General features: G+C 33.4%; 1 protein-coding gene across 5 annotated transcripts in view; it reads right to left on the reverse strand.

The window, feature by feature from the left end:
* RICTOR (RPTOR independent companion of MTOR complex 2) overlaps window positions 1-20,815 on the reverse strand; it is a 130,566-nt gene that overhangs the window by 17,151 nt on the left and 92,600 nt on the right. For all 5 annotated transcript variants that reach the window (XM_030926793.1, XM_030926792.1, XM_030926789.1 and 2 more), the window contains 17 exons: window positions 17,371-17,453; window positions 13,830-13,917; window positions 13,221-13,311; window positions 13,043-13,109; window positions 12,512-12,592; window positions 10,692-10,792; window positions 8,775-8,940; window positions 8,373-8,474; window positions 8,208-8,254; window positions 6,346-6,481; window positions 5,730-5,929; window positions 5,153-5,279; window positions 4,612-4,776; window positions 4,389-4,465; window positions 3,530-3,608; window positions 1,450-1,559; window positions 607-694 (listed from right to left, as the gene is read on the reverse strand). In XM_030926793.1, coding sequence (XP_030782653.1) covers window positions 607-694; window positions 1,450-1,559; window positions 3,530-3,608; window positions 4,389-4,465; window positions 4,612-4,776; window positions 5,153-5,279; window positions 5,730-5,929; window positions 6,346-6,481; window positions 8,208-8,254; window positions 8,373-8,474; window positions 8,775-8,940; window positions 10,692-10,792; window positions 12,512-12,592; window positions 13,043-13,109; window positions 13,221-13,311; window positions 13,830-13,917; window positions 17,371-17,453 — 1,808 coding nt within the window. The remainder of the gene's footprint in view (window positions 1-606; window positions 695-1,449; window positions 1,560-3,529; window positions 3,609-4,388; window positions 4,466-4,611; window positions 4,777-5,152; window positions 5,280-5,729; window positions 5,930-6,345; window positions 6,482-8,207; window positions 8,255-8,372; window positions 8,475-8,774; window positions 8,941-10,691; window positions 10,793-12,511; window positions 12,593-13,042; window positions 13,110-13,220; window positions 13,312-13,829; window positions 13,918-17,370; window positions 17,454-20,815) is intronic.

The raw sequence follows: 20,815 nt of genomic DNA on the forward strand, positions 1-20,815 counted from the left end.
TTGTTCTGTCTCATAAACAAATATTCCTGTAACTATTTATTTCTAAAATAAGAGAAAAGTTACATTTATTGAAAACAGTTGCATGACGTATTCAGAACCATAAATGTGGTGTACGTAACTCAAAGAACAACTGCTTGCCTATGCTTGTTACATTCCATGAAGTACATGAGAATAAAATGTGCTCACAACCAGCAACTTTCAATTTACTGCTCAACAAGGATAACTTAATCTGCATCAGGTTCAGTTTAATTTCCCAACGAGTGGAAGAAAAACTCAGTTTTTCAGTACGGTTTTGGAGATCTGAATTTCTCCAATACACTGTAAGAAAAGAACTCAGACCTTCATTGGACTGCTTACTCTACATAACAAGTTAGTTATTCAAAAGGTCATACACAAGTCAGTTAATGGACTGCAAGGCCATTAATATTTCCCAGGTTAATAAATATAGAATGCCTAAGTCAATTACAAAATAGATGAATTTAAAAGCAATTACACCACTGATATTAAGGCTACTGAGAAGTTTTTGCAAAGGTAATACTTTAGCAATGTTAAGATTTTGTTTTTTTACTATTGTAGCTACTTAAAATAAATGAATTATGTTTTTACCTGTACTTCCAACAAATGGCAGCCTGTTTTATGGTGTACTAGTTGTCCATAAAGGTGTATAGGCAGGTAGACATGAGGACGCTGTAATCTAGTATAATAAAGAAGATTATTATATCTCCTGGTTAATTTAAATATGCTAATCAGAACAAAAGAGTATTAATAAGTATTTGATAAATAAAATTAGATACAACTCTCCAGCATAAATAAAAATATGAAAGTAAGAAGGAATGAGGATTTCTCAGGTAAAATACAGGCTGAGCATCCCTAATCCAAAATGATCCAAAATCCAAAACATTTTAAGTGCCGACATGACACTGTAAGTGGAAAATTCCACACGTTAGTATTTAATGCAAACTATTTCATATACAAAATTACTTAAAACACTGCATAAAATTATGTTTAGGCTATGTGTATAAGGTGTGTAGGAAACAGATTAATTTCATGTTTAGACTTGGGTACCATTCCCAAGATACCTCGTTATATATATGCAAATACTCCAAAATGTGAAAAAATCTGAAATGTGAAACATTTCTGGACTCAAGCATTTTGGATAAGTGATGTTCAACCTGTAACAGTTTATCAGATCTCAAAGTACTGGTAAGAGAATCTAGGGCTAGAGATACATACTGGGGTGCCAGCATGGAGTATATCTGAATGCGTTATCAGTAAGGATATTCAACATGCTATGAATGCCACTGAATTTTTGAGCAATTAACGCTGCACGTTAAGATTCTTCCTATATCATGTAAGAAACAGAATGTACAAAAACTCAGAAATGTTAAAAACAATTTATGATGAACTGGTTTTAAATCTGATAACTGAGAACTAGCACTGGGTACACACCTTTGGTTACTCCGACGAACATAGTTATCACCATCAACAGGCTTCCGATAAGTAGTAAGTGCTTCATTGAGTTGTTCCTCAATCAAGTCAACATATTTTGAGTTATATTCCTAGAAGATAATATTGTTTTAATTGCACGTAGTATCACAATGACAGTCACTAAATTTAAAATATGTCAGATATTTAGCAAAGGGTAGACAGATGAAGGTATTATGAATGCAAATGTTCTATCATACCCATAAGCTTTCGGCTCAGGTTTCAACTACTACTATATACTAATGACCCCCCATATCTGCCATCTTCCTCACAAATCTGAGCTCCAGATCTACATTTTTAAGCCATCACTTGGTCATCGCACAGGCAATGCCAGTTCAACATACTGAAAATTCATTATCCTAATCTTAGCAAACCACTTTTTATAAATGTGATCTCTTAATAGTGATCCATTATATATTCACTCATTAAATTAGAAACCTTATGAGCCAAGTTGGACCTCTTATTTACTGTATCCAATCAGTCCATAAATTCTGTCCATCTTATTTTGAAAATGCCCAGAAAATGTGTCCTTATCTATTTAACCTAACTACCAGTGAAGTTCAGGCACTCATCAATTCTGGTTTCTAAACTCGTGTCAATATTCCTAGACTTTCCCTTCAATGATCAAAATTTCGCCTCTTCACTGCAACCGGTCGGATTACTAAAGTACAACTCATAACTCTTTAAAAGCTGTTAAGGATTCCCCCCTACATACACAATTGAAATCCCTTAGGATGATACAATATGGCTTATGAGGCCTTTTACAATCCAGCTTTAATTTACCATTCCAGCCTCATCTTGCCATTCCACACTTATCTTAGTTCCAACTACATTGGAATATGACTTTCTTCATAAGTCTATAATGTTCCAATAATCTATACAGTTTTATTCTGCTCCTTCCGTGGATACCCTTCTTATAATTTATTTGCCTATTTACTCCTCAAGACCATTTCAAGTATCACATCTACTGCGCCTATCCAACATTTCTCTTGATAATCCCTAAAGCTCAATCATTAACCTCTCCTCTGTGTTCCCCCCTTATACCTTGCATATGAGTTTGTTATAGCTCTTAAATATTTTATGCTTACTATTTGTAAGCACTGCACCAATATTCTAAGCAATTTTCTACTGCTATGATTTGTATAATAAATTTTATTAGGATGATTTAAATATATCTTCTAGGAAACAAACCTATCACATCTTGTCTCAGTTCTATAACTCATCAAATACTAAAAGTCTTCATGCCTTAAGTTGTATGCTTCAAAGTTTTAGTCCATTTAGGAGTATCTCTTATGAAATACGGTTCAATACAGACACTATAAAAGAATCTGTAACTATGTTAACAAAAAAGAGAAAATAGGATAACTGATCTGAAATGATGAAAAATCTAAAAATCATTTATATTGGTAAAGATCATTCTGACCATGGGTTTCCAAGATGCTTTGATGACTTATAATACTTCAAACAAAATAATGAAGCCACAGCAATCACCAGCTAAAGAAAAGCTAGAAAAGTTGTTTCGTATCTTCAAACTACTCCCTTCTTATCAGGTTTCCCTATGACAGCAAGAAGTTCATTCTCAGATTTAGGTAAAGTAGTATCCTAAAATAAAGTTTAATTAAATGATTATATCTCCTTGGGATTTCAATCTCCCTTCATTTAAAAAAATTATTTTAATTTTAGCTTAAAGGGGCACAAGCAGAGTTGTAGGTTATATTAAGGGACCCAAGAATGAAAGAAATGATAAATAGGGCCAATAAATTAGATTATAAAATCAAATGAGTTGAAAGTCAAATTTCAATAGAATGAATACAGTCAACAGTTCAGAATAAAATAAATAACTGTAGTTTAAAAAAATGTATAACTATAAATACTAACAATTATGCAGAATTTAGGACTCAACTTGATAACTTGATATGGATGTTTAAATATTTAACCTTATTAATTTCAAAACACTGATATAAAAAACCATCCTTCTAAATTCACAAATCAATTTCAGAAGATGAAAACACACAAATTCAACCTTATTCAAATAAGAAGTTACCTTGTGCCACTTTTCCAATTGTTTTGCTACATAACCTCTTTCATTCAGATAGGAAAACCCTTTTGGAATGGAGAGAAATCTGCAAATTAAAACAAGCAATAGTTTAACATTGAGTCTGGCAAAAAAAGTGTCTTAAGAAGCTAAAATAACTAAAATTTTAAAAAGTACAAGGAGCTAAAAGACTTTAGGAACAGTTCCTTCATAAAACTAAAAGGTCAACTATAATTTATTATAACTTCAATTACAAATAAATTTTCACAATCTTTGCAACAACACAAGAACCCAATCACAATAAAGAAAATGTCAGCCAGGCACAGTGGCTCAGGCCTGTAATTCCAGCACTATGGGAGGCCAAGGTGAGTGGATCACCTGAGGTCAAGAATTTGAGACCAGCCTGGCCAACATGGTGAAACTCTGTCTCTACTAAAAATACAAGAAATCAGCTGGGTGTGGTGGCGTGAGCCTTTAGTCCCAGTTACTAAGGAGGCTGAGGCAGGAGAATCACTTGAACTTGGGAGGCAGTAAATGTTGTATCGAGCCAAGATTGGATCATTGCACTCTAGCCTGAATGACAAAGTGAGGCTCTGTCTTTTTTAAAAAAAAAAAAAAAAAAAAAGGACAATGTCATGAAAAGTATGAACAGCCCAATTAAAAAAACAAAACAAAACAAAAAAACCCAAAACAATGAAAAGACAATATTTCAATATTAAAGGATGTACAAGGTCTAAAAAAGGTTTATTTCAGATGTTAAAAGGTAAACTCTTTAGAGTACTTCCTATTTGGATTTGAATTTATCTTTAATATACACTGCCAAAGAACACAATAAAAAAACATAATTGAAAATTTACTTAAAATTTACCTCAGGAGGAGAAGCAAACCCTTGTCTCCAAGGTGGGACAAAGCTGGTTTCATCTGAATGAGAGCATGAAGATTGGCCTAAAAGAGATTATCATTATTTTTTATAATTGCATAAAAATAGAAAATGTTTTAGTTCCAAAATGCCTATTATATACTTTTACAAAACTGTCAAATGAGTATTTCAAAAAAATATAAGTATTAAATTATAAAAAATGAACATTTACCTTGTCTTCACATGCTTCATCGAGGATATCAAGAGCTTCAGAAGAAATCGTTTTGTTTTTATCATGTAGCTGGGTCACTAACAACTCAATTCCCCAATTATTAAAGAATTCAACATTAGCTCTCAATAATACCCTTAAATGTTTTGTTGCATAGAGCCTGCAGGCCTATAAAGATAAATGAATACATTTAAAAAAAAAAAAAAAAAACCTTCACCATAAATAACCTATTTGATTTTATTTTGGGAGAGTCCTGCTACTTGAAAAGGGAAGCATGACAGGAACTGGTGGTCTAGCCCTTGATACGAATACTTTTGTGGTTCTTGTAAAATAAAATACTTCCCTTTCTATCTAGCAGCTTATTCTCCGTGATATAAAAATATGAGTACTATATGGGGTTCCTTGGAGAAACTAAAATTTTAAAGTAAACTCAATTTCCCTATCATATTCTTAGAATTTAAAATTAATTTTACTTAGCCCAAAATTCATAAAGTAGCAAATTAACTGTTTATAGAAATAGTTTTACTGGCTATATTATACTCACATCAGTAGCTGCAGTTAAAATTTTGGAAAGGATGACTCTAGCCAATCCATCTCTGCTATAGTCCAAGCTGGAAACAGTAAGTTTAAGCAAGTGATCTTGGTTTTTCAAGGAGCAAAGATTAAGGAGACTTAAAAAAAAAATAAGAAAGGTTAAAAGAAATTACTATATTGATGCATTAAACAAACATTTTTTCCAGCTTTACTGAAGTATAAATGACAAATAAAAATTGTATTATTCAAGGTGTACAACTTGATTTGATATACACATACACTGTGAAAATTACCACAATCAATGAACACATCAATCATCACACATAGTTACTATTTTGAATGCTGGAGTGGGAAGAGCATGAAGACAGTTCAATGTATATTTTAAAAATTCCTAATATAAACAAGCTTTTTGGAAAGAAAGCATTTAATAACAAGTATCATGTAAAAAAGAATATTAAAGCAAAGATAATGCTAATTTAAAACAAAACTTAACCAAACACATGTACACAGACTAAAAAGCATACCATATCTAACTATATTAAAAATAAAGTTTATGTATAATTGCAACAAAATTTAGGAATGCTCACCATTGAAATACACTGCATTTTTCCAGCATTTTAACTCCATGAGGGTGGCAAGAAAGTGTTCCAATAAATAAAAAGTAGTGTTGACTAAGGGTGGTCAATAAACCATTATTTTGAAGACTTCTTTCAGGTTTCATTCCAGATGAAGCATTGAGCCACTGAACAATATCCTTTACTAGATCTTCTAAGTAACCTTGCCCATCCTAAAAGTAAATACATTGTGATACTGTGAGAAAAGCATTCAAAATCTGTAATTAGAAAATCGACTTCAATCAAGTACAAAAACTTAATAATGATGAAGTTACCAATAATAGCTATCAATCAGTGAGTACCTGCTGTTTTTTAATCTGCTTCAACACAATGCTGCATGGAGATGATATTACTCTCCATTTTACAGAAGAGTAAACCAGGTCTTCCAGAGGGCAGATAACTTGCCCAGTCTTGTAACTAGTGACTAAGTCCGGATTCAACTCTAGGTCTGGGATCATTTCCTATGTTTTCAAATACAGCTTATGCATATTCAGAAATAAAAGCAAAACAGAAGGTGGAAATAGAGGGAGGGGAAGGGAAGCAAATTCAATAAAAAAAATTTGCTCTGGAAAATATTCAGAATGCTCACCTCTTCAGATTCAAGAAGAAATTCTGTAAACTGGCAACCTACAACTGTGAGCTGTTTGGCCTTGGCAAAATCCAGATCCAGGTTGGCATATAATTTACTGCTGGGCTTGTAAAAATAAAGCAGTCTTCGTACAAACCTAAAATCAAAACACAAGTAGCAACAAAGTAAAAAATGAAGTAATTATTTTAGAATCTTAACCATTGCTTATGACATAATAACGCTTTCAGAATATGTTTTGGGTCTGACCCACTGGGACAAATGGCAAGAGATGTATTAAAAGTGTTTGGTACATGATATGGTTTGGCTGTGCCCCCACCCAAATCTCACCTTGAACTGTAGTTCCCATAATCCCCACATGTCATGAAAGGGACCTCATGAGAGGAGATAAGATTACGGGGGCGGTTACCCTCAAGCTGTTCTCGTGACAGTGAGTGAGTTCTCACATCTGATGGTTTCATCAGCAGCTTTTTCCCCTGTGCTCTGTACTTCCCTCTCCTGCTGCCATATGAAGAAGGATATGTTTGCTTCCCCTTCTGCTACAATTATGTTTCCTGAGGCCACCCTAGCCATGTGGAATTGTGAGTCAATTAAATCTCTTTCCTTTATAGAAATTATCCAGTCTCAGGCAGTTATTTATAGCAGCATTTCATACCAAAAAAAAAAAAAACCCAAAAACCAAACAAACAAAAAACCTTCATTTTAAAAAATATCTCTGTGGAGTAAGAATTTTATGGTGAGATGGTTAGAAGAAATAAAGTAGAAGAAAGATGCTGGCCGGATTAATGTAGATTTAACGTAGCTAGAATATAAAACTGGATAAATGAGGATGTCACCTGAACTTAAATTTTCTTCTACTGTATTCATGAAGAACTTTGTCCCATGGCTCAAAAATGTCCTATTGTTAAGATAATTGTAAGATACTACACTATGATATTGTTGGTTTTTCACAATTAGGCAAAAGGTCAAGCATAAAAGTTGCAATTTAGGCCAATGAATTTATAAACATAATTTATGATCTTTCAACATTATATCTTTCAACATTATGTTCTAAGCTTCTACTGAATTTAGTTCAGTTCAATGTAGTGTACTACAATTCAATCCAATAGAGGCGTCCAATCCAGGAGCTGGGAAAACAAAGTTGAGTAAGACATCATCTGTGTTCTCAAGCAATATAAAAAGTTAGTACTATGCTTTTTTATTTCAGTGCAATTTATAAGTTATCTATATTTGTTAAAACTTTTATAGATATTAGGTTACATATCATGAATAGAGAATGCAATCAAATAATAACGTTAATGACATGAATTTCTTGAACATACGAAGGACCTCTTTCTGAGATCAGTAGTAATAGCTGGTTAGTCTAAACTCGGGAGTAAAAACATATGGGTGTAATGAAGAATGGCAAAGTAGCTTCAAGTGTTCTTCACGCTACAAACACCTGCACGGGTTATGGAAGGTGTGGTTAAGAAGAAAGTAAACAGCAGTTATAAGGGATAACTCCAAAGTCAAACAGGAATAAAAGTTGTATATTAAAAATATAAGTCCTTATTATGTCATCCTTATATGTTAGGGCTAAGACCCACTACGCAGTTGATATTACCCCAATTTGAAAAACTTTTATCTCAACTACTTCATCTATTCCAAAACTAAAAGCAGAATGTAAATAACTAGAAAAAGAATTTGCTAATATGTTTTGGTTATAAAATAAGACTATATTTAAAAATATATGAATGTACCTACTGAAGAGACATTGTTAAAATGTATGTATATGTCTTTAAAATTATTACATATTTTAGCAGGCATTAGGCCTAATATCCATATTTAAGTTCTTTAAATTTAAATGCAAAATAGTTCTTACATACCTGTGTAACTGTTCATCTTTATAGTTTCTTAGATTTACATTTGGCCACTAGAAAAACATAATATGTTATATTACATATGTACTTATCAATTCTCAAACACGTAATTATGTTATAATTAATAATAAAATTAAAGACAAGCCATTGCCATGAAGTATCTTTTCATACCTTAAGAATGGTCCCTATAAGATTCCAATTCCATTCAAGATTCTCTTTATGTTGAAGAACTTGGCTGTCTCTAAGGTTAATTAAAAGAGCTTCCTCGGTATCCTAAAATCATCAGAAAATAATAAGAAAAATTAAGGCAAACTGTCCTCATATCAGAAAACTAACTTCAAATTTGAAAAACTGAAAGGCAGTTTTTCCATTTAAGGATCCCATCGATCAAGGTTTTTTTTTTTTAACTTTAAAGTTATAAAAACCCATCTCTAAATTATAAAACTCAGAAGCCATCTGAAAATTCATATGCATGAAGAAAAGTGCAAACTCAAATACATGGATACTAAAATCCAATGGTTAAGGAATTAAGATGTTGTGTTTAAGTTGAAAATCATGATTTCATGTCAGCACCTTAAGAACAAATATATCTTTCTGAACTCGGAGATACTGATCCCGTTTCTGGTGTGTTGCAATTGCTTTCTGAATAATGTGGTCTAAATGAAGACTATAAGGCTTAGGTCCTCGTTTCTTCATTTCATGGAAGCGTTTTAAACAGTTCAAGGCCGCACTGGCTCGCCTAATAAGAAAAACAATTCAATGAATACAGTAGCAAGACCAACACAATTTAAGAGATTACCTTGGTAAATTATTAAAGCTTACGTAAGTTCAAGGCTAGAAATTATTATTGATAAAGTAAATTATTTCATCAAATTTGGAGAGCCAAAGACAAAAAATAAACAACATTACTGATTTATATAAAGACACACTGATTATTTAGACTCAATTGAACACGTACTTACTATACTTTTCTTCTATGGTGGTACGTATTTTTTGTATATTGGTTTTAGGAACTCCTACAAGGTCAGAAACCTGGTTTTCTATATTTTCTTATCAAAGTTTTAAAGCTTTGCTTTTCACATATAAATCCTTAATCCACCTGAAACTTATTTTTGTTTATGATATGAGGTTGAAATAATTTCACTGTACTCCCATATGGATAATCAATGATCCCAGTATCAACTGAACAGTCTCTATTTTCCACCATTGGTCTGTAATTGTAAATGGTATATTTTTATAAATTATATTTAATTCTTTGTGGTACATAAAAGTGCCATTTTGAAGAATATGGTAGCAACTCTCACCTTCAGAATTTCTAGTAGGTAGAATTTTTAAACATTGGGATGTGCTGACTGGCAAGTATTTATTAATAAAGAAAGCTTATTGAGCTAAAGATAAAACTATTTTAAGACGACTATTCTTACTGGAATTCTGGAGATAAATCTGAATTACTGATGAACCCTGGAATTTGTGGCCAAAATCTAACCCAGAGTTTAGGTCTATCAGGTATTGGGAAAGTACATTCTTCCATCATGAAACTACTAATATAAAAGCTAAAAGCTACTATTACTGATATAAGCCTAGAGACAGAACTGAGATGACTCCTAATGCCCTCAAGTTTATAGGACAACTCTGGTCTGTTAAACAGTATTTCCAATGGCAGAATGAAAATTAATAGATTATTCAGTGTACTTTATTATTAAAGCTAAGTAAACTTTTCAAAAATGTACTATAACTCTTAACAAAAATACATAAATTTTGAATAGCTAAAAAACTCCATTCGCTAACATCAAGCAAAAAAACAAAAAAATATGTTTCTGATCATAATAACAAAATAAAAAAAGATAACGACCACAAAAAGACATTCCTAGCCTAGATATAATCTTCGCCAAGTCAAACTAAGTTCCTCCTAGCACTTCCCAATTGAGCCCTTCCATCATTGCCTTTTATATATGTTTTATTATTAGCACTGGAATTCCAGCAGAGCTACAGTTGTATTACCATAATTTTGTTTGTAAATTCTATGTTTGCAATATCTCCTTCAGTAGTAAGAGTTCAGCTTATTGCTATGTGGCCCAGTAGTACTTGTTACTAAATTCCAACATTTTTAACTATGCAAATAAAAGAATATATTAATATTGTAAAGCTTTAATTTGAAATAGTTCATAGACATAAAAAAAAAGAGCCAGAATTGCTGCTCACGACGTAAAGGAGTCCAAAAAACTCTCAGCTAACATTTTTAGTAATATGATAACAACTCTATGTCCTTGTCTACAAACATGCTAGAAAAAAAGTGATTTTATTACACTATTAGTATTTTGTAGTCTAAAAAACAAATTAAATATTTTTAGAACTATTTTTTCTTTAGCAAATTCCTTAAAAGAATTTCCCGGCATAACCTATCCGTACTATTTTTTTTTAAAGAGACAATAATCTAATTCAATATTAAATATATCAAACAAAAACTCTGCTAAAGCTCTGATAACTTACAGTCTCTTTTCCTTGGGAATATCAAAGGATGCAGCCATATTCATTAGGGTTGGCAAGCAGTGCAAATGATGGCTATGTGAATGAGGAAGAATTGTGTTTGCCTAAAATGAAGCATAACATTTTACATGAGTGTTCAGAAGTAGAAATAGTTTGTTATAGATTACCTGCACATATAATGCTGTATTCAAGACTATTACAAATTCTGAGGTTTTACTCATAAAAATTTTTTCCCCAATACATGCTTATTTATATCATATCTACAATACTTTCAACATGGATGAAACATAAAGATACACACATTATATTAACATAACCATTAAGTTTCACAGATTCTTTATTATAATAATATGGTTTTCAAGTGATACCCAATTAAACTCAATTCTTAAATGACCAGAAGGGATTATATGTCAAAACATTACAGGACTCAACCTAAGTTATGTTTAAAATAACGTGTAAAATGCTAGATGCCATATCTAAATTTATGAGTTGACTTTAAGTTTTAAAAACTACTTTCTCAAAATAGGTTTGTCCCATATGCCATAATCTTTAAAATAAGGAATATTAATTTCTACTTTCCAAACAAAAACCTCACCACCCAACTAGCTATCAATGAAGACAAGTACATCAATCAAATGTGGAAGACAGCAAATGTAAGAATAATAAGCAAAATAACTAGCTCTTTTATTTCAAGAGAATTACAGAATTCTGGGTTTGGGAAAAGGGAAAAAGACAAAATGTATAGAGATTCCTTCATATAAATGCAAATAACTCTGAGTATTGGTATTCTTGAATAGGAAATGATATCTTAAGAATTAAAAGACAAATAATCAGACCTGAAAGCCTCTGACACTATATAATTTTTTCACAGCTGGGCCAAAAAAGAACAGAGCAAGCAGCTAAATAATTCACTTATTTAAAAAAAGACAGTTAAATTAAATTCTACTTAATGCTCTTTATTTCACTCACATAGCCCAGTTGCTATGAAAGGGGAAAAAGGGTGAGGAGGAGGGGAAGAGATCAAGAAAGAAAAACCTAAACAAAAAACACCTGCTAAAAATAGCAAACTGTGACATAATTTCAAAAGATTTGCCATAGAATCAATATTTCCTCAATGAGTTTTAAATGGTTCTTTTTATTTTGTATTTTACTAACTAGTAAGTAATCTAAAAATATAAATTTCTACCTTGCAAACTATCAGGGATCTCTCATCGATTGATTTGCTGAGAGTAAAGAATTGTCAAGTCTTTCCTAGTTCCTACTTTCCAAAAGTTACTGTAATCACAAAATCATGGTGAAAAGAAAAAAAAACAACCCATCTTCTGAACCTCAAACTACAAGTTTCCAGAAAAGACTATAATGCTCAACCAAGACTATATTTAAAGCTTCTGCACAAAGCTTTCTAAAATTCAGGCACTGACTACCACATATCAAGTACATTCTTAGCAGACTGAAGTAGTATCCATAGTTTTGCAGTTTCTTGCTTCTTAGGAAGTCTTCCTGAGATCAATTAAGATTTACAGGATGAAAATGGCAACTTTGAAAGTGACTGTAAAAATCAACATTTCAGTACTTTGTATGTTGTATATTTATTCCATTTACAAAACCGATAGAAATATGTGTGTGTGCATGTGCACGCGTGCACATATGTATCTATCTCAGGATATAGTACCAAACGCTTTTTGTAACGCAAAGATAAACATTTATAAAAAATGCAAATTTATTTTTTTGAGATAATACAAAGCAACACCATTAAAATAACCTGTTTTATAAATTCAAACATTAAAGATATGAAACATATAATCAGAAGTTGTTAAACTTACCATATGTAAAAGCTCTCCTAAAAGGATGGTAGCTCTAACTGAGATATGATCATCACTGTTTGTTATCACTTCAACTAGGCCCTTTGAAAATAAAAAGATAACATGACTGTTGCAAAATAATACATATGAAAACATTTATGCATCAGATTTATTTTTCAATCTGCAAGTTTTGTTTTTTTTTTTTCTGTGAGACAAGAGTCTTGCTCTGTTGCCCAGGCTGGAGTGCAATGCCAAGATTTCAGCTCAGTATAACCTCTGCCTCCTGGGTTCAAGCAATTCTCATTCCTCAGTCTCCCGAGTAGCTGGGATTACAGGGGTGTGCCACCATGCATGGATAATTTTTGTGTTTTTAGTTGAGACAGAATTTCACCATGCTGGTCAGGCTGATCTCGAATTCCTGGCCTCAAGTGATCCGCCTGCCTTGGCTTCTCCAAGTGTTGGGATTACAGATGTGAGCCACCATGGCTGGCCTGAAAGAATCTGTTAGAGAAAATAAACCAAATGGAATAAAATAAGGTTTATAAGTCTTACCTCTAAAAGTCCATTACGAATAAATGCAGAGAGTATCAATGCCAAATAATTATCCATGAGGTCTGGCCTGGAAAAAAACAGCAGAGAAACAATTTAAATAAAGTTTCATAGATTATACAGTCTAACATAAAAACCCTAATTCTAATAAATTGAAATCCTTTTTATATTTAAATTCTACCTGGATCTGGCACGATGAGGAAGAATAGTTTTTGCCTCAGCTGCCACAAAGCCATCTGAAAGCCTCCAACTGTCTTGGAACCTCCCAGGATCTAAAACAGTTAAAATACGGTAAGGAAAAGATTAGATATCACTGAAACATTTCAGATGAGTATAAAATCATCAGCTAGCCAGGCTACAAAGTTTAAAAAATGCTGGTTAAATACCATACATTCAAAAAGATATAAACAAAAACTAGTTAAGCAAATACACGCAGATCTAATTTCCTTCATTTTGGGACTTCGGTACTTTAAGTCATTTGGCTCAACTAATGTAAGATGAGAATTAGATAATCTGAGGATTACATAGGTTTCTTACTGTCTCCACTCTTCCTTTGTTGGCCCATTCCTATTAATTTAATTGCTCTAAGAGCCAAGGTGATAAAGAAGAAATTAAAATTTCTCAGTCTTAGGAATTTCAGGTTTTATTTTTATATTAATTTTCTACCACAATTATGCAGCAAGAAAAGAAAATGGTATTCAATATTTACTATTTCTCCTTTTAGGAACTTTGTCTCCATTATATAAAAATTACAATATATGAAAAGATACAAATGTACTTCAATACTTACCTACACTGAGTAGTGCTTCTATGAACTCCTCAGTCACAACAGGTAGAGGAAGACGAAAGATATCATAAAGCACTTCAAGTAGACCTCGCTAAAATAGCAAATACACCTCATTTATTTTTATGAAACAATTTAAAATTTTTAAATGTCCTAGTCACACAATTTTAAAAATGATAAAAGCAGAACTGTTAACACAATGACATGCCACATAACATTTTAGTCAATGATGGACCATATATACAATGGTAGTTCCCTAAGATTATGATGAAGCTGATAAATTCCTATTGCCTAGTGAAACTGTAGCAGTCATATTGTCTGTCACAGGGCAATATTACTCAACTGTTTGCGGTGATGCTGGAGTAAACAAACTCATTGCACTGCCAGTTGTTTAAAAGTATTATATATAGAATTATGTACAATTACATAATATTTGATAATAAATGACTGTGTTACTGGTTTACCTATTTACTATACCTTTTATCATTATCTTAGAGCGTACTCCTATACTATAAAAAAAAAAAAAAAAAAAAAGCACTTTGGGAAGCCAAGGTGGGAGAATTGCTGGAGGCCAGAATTTTGAGACTAGGAACATAGTGAAATCCCATCTCTACAAAAAATTTAAAAATTCACTGGGTGTGGTGGCACCTTCCTGTAGTCCTAGCTACTCGGGAGGCTGGGGCAAGAAGATCATTTGATTCGAGATTCGAGAAGTTCGAGGATGCAGTGAGCTATGATCATTCCACTGCACTCTAGCCTGGGTGAAAGAGCAAGACACTGTCTCTTAAAAAAAAAAAAAAAAAAAAAAGGTTAACTGTAAAACAGCCTCAGGCAGGTATTCCATAACAAGACATGGTTATCACAGAGGATGACAGCTTCATTCATGTATACTGCCCCTGGAGACATTCCAGTGGGACAAGGTATGGAGGTGGAAGACAGTGATACTGATGATCCTAGGCTAGTGTGTGTGCGTGTGTGTGTGTGTGTGATTTTTTTGGTTTTTTTTTTTTTTTTTTTTGAGACAAAGTCTCACTCTTGTCTCCCAGGCTGGAGGGCAGTGGCGCGATCTCGGCTCACTGCAACCTCCACCTCCTGGATTCAAGCGATTCTCCTGCCGCAGCCTCCCGAGTAGCTGGGATTACAGGCACCTGCCACCACGCCCGGCTAATTTTTGTATTTTTAGTAGTGATGGGGTTTCATCATGTTGACCACGCTGGTCTCGAACTCCTGATCTCAGGTGATCTGCCCGCCTCGGCCTCCCAAAGTGCTGGGATTACAGGTGTGAGCCACTGCGCCTGGCCTGTGTTTTTGTTTTTAACAAAAAAGTTTAAAAAGTAAAAAAATTAAAAAACAAAAATCTTACACAATAAGGATATTAAAACCAAAAAAAAAATTTGTACACCTATACAATGTGTGTTTTAAGGTAAATATTATTGCAAAAGAGTCAAAAGTTTAAAAAATTTGAAAGTTATAAAGTAAAAAGGTTACAGTAAGCTAAAGTTAATTATTTCTGAAGAAAAGAAATTTTAGTAAAATAAATGTAGCCTAAGTGTACAAGTCTGTGAAGTCTATAGTAGTGTACAGTCATGTCCTAGGTCTTAATATTCACTCACTTCTCATGCATTGACTCATCCAGAGCTACTATTAGTCCCGTAAGCTCCATGCACTGTAAGTACCCTATATAGGTGCTGCGCTCTGTGGCCCAGGTTGAAGTGCAGTGGTGCGATCTCGGCTCACTGCAAGCTCCGCCTCCTGGGTTCATGCCATTCTGCCTCAGCCTCCCAAGTAGCTGGGACTACAGGTGCCTGCCACCCTGCCTGGCTAAGTTTCTTGTATTTTTAGTAGAGACAGGGTTTCACCGTGTTAGCCAGGATGGTCTCGATCTCCTGACCTCATGATCCACCCGCCTCGGCCTCCCAAAGTGCTGGGATTACAGGCATGAGCCACCGTGCCCGGCCAGTATTTTTAATCTTTTATACTGTATTTTTATCGTAACTTTTCTATGTTTAGATGTTTAGATACCCGAATTCCACTGTGTTACAACTGCCTACGGTACTCAATACAGTAACACGCTATACAGGTTTGCAGCTTAGAAGCAATAGGCTATACCACATAACCTAGGTATGTAGTAGACTATACCATCTAGGTCTGTGTAAGTGTACTCTAGGATGTTCACAGGATGAAATCATCTAACAGTGAGTTTCTTAGAACATATTCCTGTTATTAACCAATGCATGACTATACCATATTTTGAAACTGTATAAGGCCTATATTAGAGAAGGGATAACTAAATGCTTACTACGACATTCATCACTTAATCTAGTCATTAAATTTTTCATTAACCTAATTGTGCAAAAAAGCAATTTTCCCAAGGTCATGGAGCTAACAAAAAAATAAATAAAACCAGAGGTTAAACCTCAGTTGGTCAGACTCTCCAAAGACCATGTTCTTTATCCACCTATAGGGTAAGAAGTGAATTACCTCAACAGTTTGTTACCTGCTTACAGATCTTTCCATTTATAATCATATCCTTTCATTTCCATTATCTAAATACTTTTTATTTCACATTTAAACAAGGCACACCTGGCTAATATTTTCTAATAATATTTTTCAGCTCCAGGTTTGGTTCATATAAGGAAGGGCAAAAGGAAGAAACAAAATTAAAACAAATAAAAGCATTTAAGGAGAAAGGAAAAAAATCACTTTAAGAATTCTCTTTTCCTTCAAATTCAATTTTACTGTATAATACAAATTCTTACAAATAATTTAGAAATATATCTAATAAATATAGAAATATTTACAACTCCATTTTAATCAAAACCATCATTAAAATAAAATCTCACCACATATTACAAAACATAAGTTAGAATGCATAAACACATTTACTTTTTGTTAAATGTAGTCTGTAGTGCTTGAATCTTTTATAGTGAGAATGCCTGTGTGTGTTGTTTACATTGTTTTAATGAATAAAGCATAATTAAGTTCATATTTTCAACGCAATTTTTGTTTTTTTGAGATGGAGTTTCGCTCTTGTTGCCCAGAATGGAGTGCAATGGTGCGATCTTGGCTCACTGCAACCTCCACCTCCCAGGTTTAAGCGATTCTCCTTCCTCAGCCTCCTGAGTAGCTGGGATTACAGGCACCCACCACCTGAGTAGCTGGGATTACAGGTGCCTGGCTAATTTTTTGTATTTTTAGTAGAGACGGAGTTTCACCATATTGAGGAGGCTGGTCTAGAACTCCTGACCTCAGGTGATCCACATGCCTTAGCCTCCCAAAGTGCTGGGATTATAGGCATAAGCCACCATGTCCAGTCTCAACTCAATTTTTAATACAGCCATTATTCCTAACAACAGCAATATTTTAAATGATTCCTATTATATTTAGGGTTTAACTAAGTAGTAAATACGTACTTGTGTATTTTAAAAATATGATATAGATCAACAACTAATGAGGAAAAAGCATCACCTGAAATAATTTTTGTTTTATAATTAATTCCCACTGTTAAAGGTCCAGGAATGAAACAATCCTAGTAACTTTTACCTACCCTTATTTCCATATTTGGTATGCAAAGTACTCCTATTAGAGACTGGATCCCAGAGTTTCCAGGTTTACATAAATTAATAATACCTAAAGAGGATGTAAAGAAAAAAAAGTCACTGACATGAATTTCAAAAAAATTTCTATAGCAAGGTATAATATAAAACCTGTTATATTTTTCCAGGCAAAATTATATGATTATCTATGATATTATTTGGTCATCATAAGAGCTATTATATAACTGAAATATATTTGAAGCATACTCCATATTTCTCTATTGATTAGAGATTACCAGTAATTTCATCACTTAAATTCCATCTTCAGTATCTGTTTCATATCCAAAAAGTTCATGAGTCTGACTGCCTGATGAACGCTTCTCTGGGAGTAAGAACATGGGAGAAAATAAGACAATGGTCTGTCTCCCCTCTTTTAGGCTCCTCACTTTAAAGTGAAAAATTCTACTTGGCATTTATTATTTAGAAGTTCAATTCTAAAATATATTGAATGCACAATAAGCAATAGACTTCAAATAAATTATATGATTCAAAATTTTTAAGTTACAGAACTAAGTTGAACAATTTTAAACATTAAAATCATGTCACAAAAGATGTATGAATAGCCAATAAACACAAGCAAAATGCTCAATACCATTAGTCGTCAGGGAAATGCAAACTATATTAATAACAAGAAACCAAAATATACCTACTAGAATGGCTAAAATTAAAGACTTACAACACCAAATACTGACAAGGATGAAGAACAACTGGGACTCACATACACTGACGATGGGAGTATAAAACAGTGTAAGTATTTTGGGAAAAAGTCTGCCAGTTTCTCATGGACACAAACATACATCCACTCTCAGACCCGGCAATTTCATTTAGTATTTACTCAAGAGAAATAAAAACTCATGTCCACAAAAAAAGCTTGTATAAAATTGCTCAAAGAAGCTTTATCTTTGATAAAGGAGCTTTGAATAGTCAAATCTAGGAACAGGTCAAATGTTCCATAACAGGAGAAGGGTACAAAAAAAAAAAAAAAACCAACAAAAACTGAAATGTTCATTGCATATTACTTAGCAAAAAAGGTGAATATATTATGATATATACAATAACATAAATGAGTATCAAAATCATTATGTCAAGCGAAAGAAGTCTTACAAAAAAGCCTTTGTATCAGTATGATTCCACTAAGTTTCAGAATAGGCAAAACTAAGCCACAAAAATAATGGTGGTTCCTTCTTGGGAGTACTGAGTCAAAAACTGACTAGGAAAGAGTATAAGAGAACTTTCTAGGGCAATGATAACGTTCTATACATTGAAAAGGGTTTGAATTACAAAGGTGTAAGCATTTGTCAAAATGCATCAAACAGTAGACTAATGATGTGTGCATTTCACTCTACATAAATTTTACCTCAAATCTCTCCCCCCGAAAACAAATCAGGACCATAAACAAACATCTAATTCTAGTTAATAATGTGCATGCTGCAGTGTTGAGGAGTGAAGAGGACTATGTCTGCAACTTCCTTTGAGATATATTAGAATAACACAGATGGAATGATGAATGCCCAAGGGGATGGACAGATGGACAGATACATAATACAGCAAATACAGTAAAATCTAGGTGGAAGTATATGGGTGTTCCACTGTATAGTTTTTTCAATTTTTATGTATGTTTCAAATTTTTCATGACATGTTAGGGAAAACATTCTTTAAAATGTCTTATAGGACTCTAAAGTTCCCTGTACTTCTAGCTAAGCATACAGATTATTTATGAACAGTCTCTATGTTCTCTATGTTTGATTCAGGATCAAAATTCAAATTAAAACATACTAGATAAGCTTATTTGCTTAAAGTATCAAAATAGTATTTCGCAAATTTTGATGTCTGATAGTAGTTTGAGAAATTACAGATAAGATATAGTCCCAAAAGATCGTACTCTGCTAATATGGAAAACAGGCTGTTGTTGCATCTCATTAAAAAATGTGTTCTAAAAGATCATTTTTCAATCAGTTATTTGGAACTGGAAATACATCAAAGAAATAATGTTACAAGTACACAAAACTTTATTTAACTTATAAACAGTACTACAGAATATAAATATTATTTAGGAAGTTATTTCCATGAGACAAATGCTTTCAAGATTTTAACTTGTAATTATGATATTTCTCTTCTTACTTCAATAGAAAGGTAAAAGACTCCCACCCCTCTAAGTTTCCTTCCTTCTTTTTTTTTTTGAGACGGAGTCTCGCTCTATCGCTCAGGCTGGAGTGCAGTGGAGCAGTCTCGGCTCACTGTAACCTCCACTTCCTGGGTTCAAGCGATTCTCCTGCTGCAGCCTCCCGAGTAGCTGGGATTACAGGCGCCCGCCACCACACCCGGCTAATTTTTGTATTTTTGGTAGAGACAGGGTTTTACCATGTTGGCCAGGCTGGTCTCGAACCCCTGACCTCAGGTAATCCACCCACCTTGGCTTCCCAAAGTGCTGGGATCACAGGCATGAGCAACCTCACCCGGCCCCACCCCTCTAAGTTTCTAATGATGAATCAGTATAAAAGAGCTCCAGGGGAAACTGAAACACAGTAGAAAGAATGTTTAAGAGCAATAAGGAAAGAGACTGATAGAAATAGAAATCATTACAGGAAGTGTAGAGTCTGTATGTAGGAAGAATAAGGAGTTAGTAGCTAGGATGCAGGATAGAATTGATTTTTTTGGTAAGATACAAACAGCTCTAATGACAAGGAAGCTGAAGAGTGGCAAAGGAAGATGACTGTAACTACAGAAAACAAAGTATTGGGGAGCTGATGAAGTATTTTTAAAAAGTATGTATGACTGTTGAGTCATCATAGAATCCTATGGTTGTCCATCAGCATAAGGAAAATAGGCATTTATGAGGTATAGCAAGGCGGAGCTTTTTACCAAGCTGCTAAGAGAACAGAGAAAATCCCTGGAAACATACTGGTTAGGAGCCAAGTGGCCCTTCCATACATAAGGCTGGAGTAAACATTTGTACGGAAAAGGTATTTGTAAGTTAGGGTTACCTAGGTTCACAGAAATGTTTAGGTGAATTTCCTTTTTTTTTTTGCTTATTGCTACTTCTTTTCCATGCTACCCCTTCACAATAATACAAAATCAAGAAGGAAAAAGATAATCATTAATACATTGGGTACAAAAGTGATTGCGGTTTTTGCCATTACTCTCAATTACTCTTGACGGCAAAAACCCAATGTTATTAACAACACATTTAATGGTGGTATTATTTTAAAAATAGTATTTACTTTTTATTCCATGGAAAGATAAAACATGTACAATCACTATTCTCAAGAAATTTGGAACTATTAATGACCTATCTTGCTTATTTTGTATTTATGACACTACACTGTACTTTAAGTAACAAACTTTAGTTACATATACAGCTAACACTCAAGTTTTGTAGGTTATTTTGGTAAAGAT

Source organism: Rhinopithecus roxellana, chromosome 3 (genome assembly GCF_007565055.1).
Source record: "Rhinopithecus roxellana isolate Shanxi Qingling chromosome 3, ASM756505v1, whole genome shotgun sequence".
In the NCBI taxonomy this organism is placed as follows: domain Eukaryota; kingdom Metazoa; phylum Chordata; class Mammalia; order Primates; family Cercopithecidae; genus Rhinopithecus; species Rhinopithecus roxellana.